The sequence below is a fragment of the Callorhinus ursinus genome, unplaced genomic scaffold (assembly GCF_003265705.2).
Source record: "Callorhinus ursinus isolate GAN/ISIS: 27379988/994484 unplaced genomic scaffold, GSC_fseal_2.0 scaffold48, whole genome shotgun sequence".
In the NCBI taxonomy this organism is placed as follows: domain Eukaryota; kingdom Metazoa; phylum Chordata; class Mammalia; order Carnivora; family Otariidae; genus Callorhinus; species Callorhinus ursinus.
The window spans coordinates 7,256,982-7,265,488 of NW_027397110.1; the positions used below are offsets into that span (position 1 = coordinate 7,256,982).

Sequence of the window (8,507 nt, forward strand, 5' to 3'; positions counted from 1 at the left end):
GCGGGAAGCCTGCTTCTCCCTCTCCCACTCCCCCTGCTTGTGTTCCCTCTCTCTCTGTCTCTGTCAATTAAATAAATAAAATCTTTAAAAAATGTTTTCATTTAAAAAATAAATAAATAAAATAAAATAGGAATTTAAGGTGCACCTGGCTAGTGCAGTCAGCAGAGCACGCAACTCTTGATCTTGGGGTTTTAAGTTCAAGCCCCATGTTTGGTGTAGAAATTACTTTAAAAAAAAAATCTTAAATAAAATGGGAATTTAAAAAAATTCATTTTTAAGAGATCATTGGTTGGACTCAGTCCAAACACTTAGCAAGTACTCCCAAATTGTAGCTATTAACAATACTATTATTAGCTGAGGAGAGAGATTTTTCTGTGCCCTGACTAAAATCCGCATAAGGGAAACAATTATCTCACAAAAGTGAGAGATAAATTGTATGAAGTACTAAGCAGAAACCTTGGGACACTGTGACTTTCAATAAATGTCAGAGCAGTGGGTCTCAAGCTCTGCTATGCATTACAGTCACCTGTGAGGGGACGTCTTTTTTTTTTTTTTTTTTAAGATTTTATTTATTTGACAGAGAGAGACACAGCGAGAGAGGGAACACAAGCAGGGGGAGTGGGAGAGGGAGAAGCAGGCTCCCGCCAAGCAGGGAGCCCGACGCGGGGCTCGATCCCAGGACCCTGGGATCATGACATTAGCTGAAGGCAGAGGCTTAATGGCTGAGCCACCCAGGCGCCTCTACTCATCTTTTTTAAAGTCCCTATGTCCAGGGGGTACCTGGCTCACTCAGTCGGTGGAGTATATGTGCCCTTTTTTTTTTTTTTTTTAAGCCTGTTCATTTACTTATTTGAGAGCGAGCACGAGGGGCTCCCACTGAGCAGGAGTGTGACTCGGGGCTAGATCCCCAGGACCCTGGGATCATCACCTGAGCTGAAGGCAGATACTTAACCAGCTGAGCCACCCAGGCACCCTGAGTGTGTGACTCTTGATCTCGGGGTTATGAATTCGAGCCCCATGTTGGGTGTAGAGATTACTCAAAAATAAATAGAAAATAATAAATGAAGGCCCTGTGTCCAGGCCACACTCCATCCCAGTTAAATCAGAACCTAGGGAGTAAGACCAAGCATTGATATTTTATTATTTTTTTAAAAGTTCATTTTTTTGGCTTTGTTTTGTTTGGTTTTTGGGTAATCTCTACACCCAACATGGGGCTTGAACTCGTAGCCTAAGATCAAGTCTCACCAAGTGTCTGTATTTTAAACACTCTCCAGGTGATCCCAACGTGCAGGCGAGTTTGAGAACCAGTGTTGTGGATGGTGGCCATACTTACCAGGAAACCAGAAAGCCAGGCACCTGAGATTACAGTCCAGTCCCAGTTCTGCTGCTCTTCCAACAGAGCTACCTTAGGTAGGTCATTCTTCCTCTCTGGACCTCAGCACACTTCTCAACTAATGTGTGGGTTTGACAACACATCTCTTTAAGAATCCTTCCATTTGTAGGGGCGCCTGGGTGGCTCAGTCCACTGAGTGTCCTACTCTTGATATTGGCTCAGGTCATGATCTCAGGGTTGTGAGACTGAGCCCTGAGTCGGGCTCTGGGCTGGGTGTGGAGCCTGCTTAAGATTCTCTCTGTCCCTCTCCACCTCTGCCCCCCTCCCCACCATGATTGCTCTAACTTCCTAAACCCACTGTGGTTGGTGAAACATATGCCTGTCTCCTAGCTTCCTTTCAGAGCATTTATAAAAATATGGGGGGCAAAGGCCAAGGGCATCAGACTCTCCCAAGGCTCTTGTTTAAAACGTACTAAACAGGGGCGCCTGGGTGGCTCAGTCGTTAAGCATCTGCCTTTGGCTCAGGTCATGATCCCAGGGTCCTGGGATCGAGTCCCACATCGGGCTCCCTGCTTGGCGGGAAGCCTGCTTCTCCCTCGCCCACTCCCCCTGCTTGTGTTCCCGCTCTCGCTCTCTGTCAAATAAATAAAATCTTAAAAAAAAAAAAAAAAGAAAAAGAAAACAGGGGCGCCTGGGTGGCTCAGTTGGTTAAGCGACTGCCTTCGGCTCAGGTCATGATCCTGGAGTCCTGGGATCGAGTCCCACATCGGGCTCCCTGCTCAGCAGGGAGTCTGCTTCTCCCTCTGACCCTCTTCCCTCTCATGCTCTCTCTCTCTCATTCTCTCTCTCTCAAATAAATAAAATCTTTAAAAAAAAAAAAGAAAAGAAAAGAAATAAAACATACTAAACACATCAGACTATGCAGGGAGTGAAGGTGGGGAATGAGGGCAGCTCTAGAAATCTGTTATTTATCAAGCTCCATAAATGGATTCCTCTGCCCTCTCAATTTTAAATAAATAGCAGGAAACTTAAAACCCCAGAAGGCCACAAGCAAGCTCCTCCCAAGCCCTCTCGGCCCCTTGCCATCAGCCAATTGGTTGCTCCTGTCTCGGCTCCCAGGACCCCAGGAAGGGTCTTCCAAGTGACTGCCTCTCACCTGTAATCTGGCCAAGATACTGGCTTTCTTGGAGTTGGAGGAGTAGCTTCTGGAACAGGAAACACTGCAGAATCTCTTAGTCTTGGAGAAGAAGGCTTCCCTTGTACCCACGATACCACACATCTCACAGACAGCTGGGAAGAGAACTTAGCATGTAACCCACCTCATACTATCACCCCAAATCAAACAAAATGATGGGCCCTTCAAAACCTGGAATGGCATTAACTAGGTGAGTCCCAGCCCCCAGTAAGACTGATGGGACTGGAACAGGAGCAGGTTTGTGTACAACTGAATCTGTTTTGTCTAAGATAAGCTCCCTGGCATCCTCTGGCTATATGTCAACAGTGGAGCTAAAGAAAATCCACAGGGCAACGGCTGAGTGTTGGAAAGTCCGTAAAGAAGAAAACGAGAAGAAAAAAAGTGTCTATTCCAACCTAACTTCTGTGGATTTTCTCATCTATAAAGAGACTGAACTAGATCAGTGTTTCCATCCTGACATCATATTAGAATCACCTGAGGAGCTTAAAAAATACCCAAGCCTGAGCTTCTAATTAACTGGTCTGTGGTGGGACACAGGCATCTGTAGTCTGTTGAAAGCTCCCAGGTGATCCTAACGCACAGCCATGACAGAGGACCCCTGGACTCAACGGTCTCCGATGGTTCTAGTTCCAATGTTCTAAGATTCTAAGAGAATGGTTGGAAGAAGATAGAAGGCAGAAAGATTTAAAAAAGGGAGGGGAGGGAGGAAGAGAAGACAGGTAGATAGAAAGAGTGGCAGAGTATTTGCAGGCACTAAGGAACAGGAGCGTCCTCATATACGTCTAGCCTGTCTCTCTTCACAGGCAGTCCACACACTGGGGGCCCTGACATAGGGATCCAGCAGCTGTCCAAGCAGCACGGCTTGGAAATTAACTGGCTTCCAGATGCTCTACAGGGACTCTCATCAGTAACCCTCTCCCCAGGAAGTCACTTTATTCTGTATTTTCCACCCCCGCCTCACGTCCAACCCACAAGCTATTTCTTGTCCTTTCCCGGATAGTAAATCAGAACATTTTAGGTGTCCTTCTCAACATCCAGGCTTAAAAATCAACCGGCTATTCACACAAATGTAAAAGCAGCACCATATTAATGACTGGCATCTAATGTGTGCCAAATAAGTATTAGTCGTATGAAAGACCAAAGGAAATTGCAGTTTGAAATCAGACTGCAACAGAGGAAATGCCCCTTGGGGCTACTTGGGGTACTTCTGTCTCTTTCACAGGCCCTTAGACATTAGATCAAACAGCTTTTACACCTGGACAGCTCCGCCCACATGGCCTATAACCCCCTCTTCCGTCATAATCTCCTGAAACCTCCCCGTCTTCAGGGGACACTCTGAAAGCACCTGGCTCAGAACCACTGCCATCCAAGGAGCGGGGAGTCCCAGGGCTGAGCAAATGCAGGGGGGAGGTGGGCAGCTCCCCTGCTTCCCGATCTTCATTTTCTGCTTCACTTGACTCCTCCAGATAGGAGCTGCTCTCGCTGCCCGCACTGCTGTTATAGCTCCGGAAACTGTCGTAGCCACCGAAGAGCTCCAAGTCGTCCTCCCCCTCCTCTTCCTCTTCCATAGGTTCTGAAGATGGAGTCTCCTAGTGGAAGGATGACACATACGAGGCAGGAGGAATCAGGTCTGCCTTAGTGTACGGGGAAGAAGGATGCAGGTCTGCTATCAGCTTCCTTTCCAGTTCTTGGTCAACACCTTGGGGCCAAGGGGCAGGCAGAATTAAACACCCCTTTTGCAAACACCAGGACCATTACTCTTGTTTATATAATTCTTAACTGCAACTCATCAGAACAGCTTAACAAGACAGAAAATATGTATTAGGAATTCACCAAGCTCCTCCTGTGGGTTTGTAAATGATGACATTTTAACATGAATCACATAGAATACAATGACGTGAAAATACCCTTAAGTTATCTCATGAAGACTTTCTGGGGAAGATGTAAATTAGAAAATCATTCTTCCCCCTTCAGCATATGTACACCAAAACAAACTCAGTTCAGAAACAATTTCAATTTCAGCCTCAGAAAAGTTATTTGGGACACAGACTGCCCTAAGGAGTGTTTGGGAAACAGATGACACACTAGTTAGAGCATAGTGGTATGTACCATAGCTCTGGACTCAGCTTCAATCCTAACTAGCTGTGGGTCTTTGGGCAAGTCATTTAACCCCTCTGGGCCTCAACTTTCTCATCTATGAAATAAGAAAAGTAGTCAGATCACAGGATGAGAAATGTAAATGAGATCTTGTGTATCAATCTACCTGCACTTAGTAGAAAAGGTCCTAGATCAGGGCTGAAATACCATCTCTACTGCTGATTAGCTGTATGATCTGCAGCAAGTCAATCTCTCCATGCATCAGTTCCCACATCTTTGGGATACCACCTCTTTCAGAAGCTTTGTGGGAGAAATAAGGCAGTATGATCTGCAGCAAGTCAATCTCTCCGTGCATCAGTTCCCACATCTTTGGGATACCACCTCTTTCAGAAGCTTTGAGGGAGAAATAAGGATTAATACAGATATAGCACTCAAAACAGTAACTTGTACGTAGGAAGTGTTCCATACATGTTGGCAATTATTACCGGTTAAAAGCATGGGCTTTCAAACCAGATTTGCCTGGGTTTGAATCCTGGCTCTACCACTTAACTGCGATTTTGTGCAAGATACTGAACCTTGCTGCTCTCTTTCTTCACCAGTACAACGGAGACAATAGCAAGCCTTCTTTAGATGACTAGAACAAAGACTGACATATGTAAAGCCTAGCTCTGTTTCCAGCCGTTAGTGACAGCTCTAAAAGCGTGGGCTATTATTCTCCGTTTCCCTTACAGAATTTTTGAGCTACTCCATTTTATGTTTACAACTACACACGCAAATGTAGTAGAAAAGAGACCGAATTTAGATACAAGGTGACCATAAGCCAAATGACTCAAGGACGAGTGGGTGACAGACTGTAGGAGAGCGGGGAAAGTTCTGGAGCCCGCAAGACTAAGTGCCCATCTCCTTCACCTTACAGCCGTGTGGCCTTCCTGGGGAGTCACCACCTGTCTGTAAGCCTCAGCTACTTTAACCATAACAACGAAAGAGTGACACAGGATTGTTGTGAGTAAACTGGGCAACGACGCACGTGAACGCTCCAGACACGTAGTTTTATGAAACTTTAATCTCCCTCACGTCCCACCAGGATGTCACTGGCCTCCTAATCCCCCAAAGAAACGACCACGAGAAAGGGAGGACAATGAAGATGCAAGAGCTCTCAAATCCTGAACCCAGGTCCCCTTCCAGGGAGCCCAGGGAGGCTGTTCCGCCCTGAACTACTCGCCGGACGTCGGGCCCAGCAGCATGGGGCAAAAGGCAACGCCAATCGCCTCTGGCCCTGCACAGCCTAACTACCTCAGTTTATCCATCCTTCCACTCTCCACCCTCCAGGCGTCGCTAAAAGGCCTAAAGAACGGTCCCGCGTGCGAGGTTCTCGGGGTTCCCTTTCCCAGTCACGATAAATCCTCTCCCTCTCACCTCGACGCCCCGAGTCTTCTCCATGAGATCTAACACCGTTTCTTCAACCGTCACCAGGTGCAGGAAGCCATATTGGCCTCGCGGCTTTTCCTGAGCGCAGTCATTGGCCGCTTCCCAGAGCTGCGGGCCAATCACGCTGCAGGAAGGAGGAAAAGCCGGTTCCGCGCTCGCCCGCGCCCCTGCCCCTAGGGGCGGGGAAGCCGCGGGTCCTTGTGGGACTTGTAGTTCCCCTGTGGGTGCTCGTGGAAGCGGACGTTGCTATAGAGATGTGAAAATCCCTGCGCGCTGGCCCTGCCGCCGCCGGGGCAGATCTCATTTCTGTACGCTAACCTCCTCTCACTCCTACCCCATTCTTTCTCAAATAATTATTGAGCACATACGATAGGTACTGTTCCAGGCACCGGGAAAGACATCGCATTCTCCCTGATTCGAAGAATTTGAAGGTGCCCTTGGGCCAGGATGACTAGCAGAGAGACTCATTTCCAATTCAGCCAGAAACTGGAATTTCTGCCCAGTGCTATAAATGTCTCGCATGCTCAAAACCCCGCAACACTGCCCCTCTATCACCATCTCCTGAGTAAAATCTAGAATATGAGGCACTCTGCCTCACTCATTTTGGATGTCCCACAACCTCCGTAAACAATCAGTTCTAGGTGCTCTGGTGGAGCTTTACAAACGGCTCAAATCTGGAGACAGTCAATCACCCTATCAAAGATGAAGCGGTGGCTCTTTCCGAGATCATACAGGATTGGAATTTAAGTCCATATTCTTTCCCTGTGCTATGTTGTGCTCTAATTGAGGGTCTAAATGTAGGGGTGCCTGGCTGGCTCAGTCAGAGGAGCGTGGGACTCTCGATCTCAGGGTGGTGGCTTCCAGCCTCATTGGGTGCAGAGATTACTAAAATAAAATAAACTGAAAAAAATAGACAAAAGAGGGGCGCCTGGGTGGCTCAGTCGTTAAGCGTCTGCCTTCGGCTCAGGTCATGAGCCCAGGGTCCTGGGATCGAGCCCCACATCGGGCTCTCCGCTCAGCGGGGAGCCTGCTTCTCCCTCTCCCACTCCCCCTGCTTGTGTTCCCTCTCTCGCTGTGTCTCTATCAAAAAATAAATAAAATGTTAAAAAAAATAGACAAAAGAAAAAAATAATCTAAATGTAGTAAGTGGAGGCTGAATATATGTTAAAAATATTTCTAAATTTGGGCGCCTGGGTGGCTCAGTCGTTAAGCATCTGCCTTCGGCTCCCAAGGTCATGATCCCAGATCCTGGGATCGTGTCCCACATCAGGCTCCCTGCTCAGCAGGAAGCCTGACTTCTCCCTCTCCCACTCCCCCTGCTTGTGTTTCCTCTCTCGCTGTGTCTCTCTCTGTCAAATAAATAAAATCTTTAAAAAATATATATATATATTTCTAACTTGTATATATTTCTAAATTTGAGGTCCACCACATAGATGTGGAAGTCTTTGATTTTTCCTTTCTTCAACCCCTTCTACCACCAACCCCTATTCATGCTATCAACCAGTATTGTTGGTTCTACATCCAAAATAGAGCCTGTATTCCTCCACCACTACCACCCAAATAGAAGTCACCAGCCCACTGCAACAGCCCTCCAACGGTCCCTGTTAGAGTTTTCCCCTTCTTTAATCCACACCGGTGATCTTTTAAATCATAAGCCACATCATCTGCATCCTCTTGCTGGAAACCTCTACTAGCTCCCCGTTGCACTTTGAAAATTCAAACATTCCACAAGACCCTGAATGACACTCTGCTTTCTCTTCAATCTGCTCCTGTACTACCCTCTCCGGCTTTCCCTACTCACTTCTTGTTTTTTTTTTTGTTTGTTTGTTTTTAAGATTTTATTTATTTATTTGACAGAGAGAGACACAGTGCGAGAGGGAACACAAGCAGGGGGAGTGGGAGAGGGAGAAGCAGGCTTCCCGCTGAGCAGGGAGCCCGATGCGGGACTCAAACCCGGGACTCCAGGATCATGACCTGAGCCGAAGGCAGCCGCTTAACCAACTGAGCCACCCAGGCGCCCAAAAAATTCCATGATTTCAAATGGAATATGGAATCAACAAGATTCATCAAGCTTAAACAGAGAGAGTCTAGGTTTTACTTTGTACAGTGGAAATGACAGGGTCAGCTCATTGGGTTGTAAGAACTAGAAATAAGAAACGTGCAGTACCTGCCATAGACCAGGCACAGTCAATGGTGGTTATCATCATCCTATTAGACACCAGGAGGGCAGCAACTAGAAGAATAAAACAGCCAAGAAGAATCCCTTTCATATGTTGCTTAATCTTTTATTAATTTTCAAAGTACAACCACAGGGGCACCTGTCTGGCTCCGTTGGTAGAGCATGCAACTCCATCTTGGGGTTATGAGTTCAAGCCCCATGTTGAGCATAGAGCTTACTTAAAAAAAAAAAAGTACAGGGCGCCTGGGTGGCTCAGTTGGTTAAGCGACTGCCTT

At 47.0% G+C, this 8,507-nt stretch overlaps 1 protein-coding gene across 3 annotated transcripts in view; it reads right to left on the reverse strand.

Annotated features, from left to right (window-relative positions):
• Positions 1 to 6,177, reverse strand: part of L3MBTL2 (L3MBTL histone methyl-lysine binding protein 2) — a 21,684-nt gene extending 15,507 nt beyond the window's left edge. The window contains exons 1-4 of one of the 3 annotated variants that reach the window (XM_025881917.2): positions 6,042 to 6,125; positions 4,792 to 4,925; positions 3,874 to 4,117; positions 2,490 to 2,623 (exon numbers count right to left, since the gene is read on the reverse strand). In XM_025881917.2, the coding sequence (XP_025737702.1) occupies positions 2,490 to 2,623; positions 3,874 to 4,096 (357 nt within the window). In that variant the 5' untranslated portion in view covers positions 4,097 to 4,117; positions 4,792 to 4,925; positions 6,042 to 6,125. Of the gene's footprint in view, positions 1 to 2,489; positions 2,624 to 3,873; positions 4,228 to 4,791; positions 4,926 to 6,041 lie in introns of all 3 variants that reach the window. The other 2 variants (XM_025881916.2, XM_025881918.2) reach the window with 2 other exon arrangements.
• Positions 6,178 to 8,507: the final 2,330 nt, after the last annotated feature.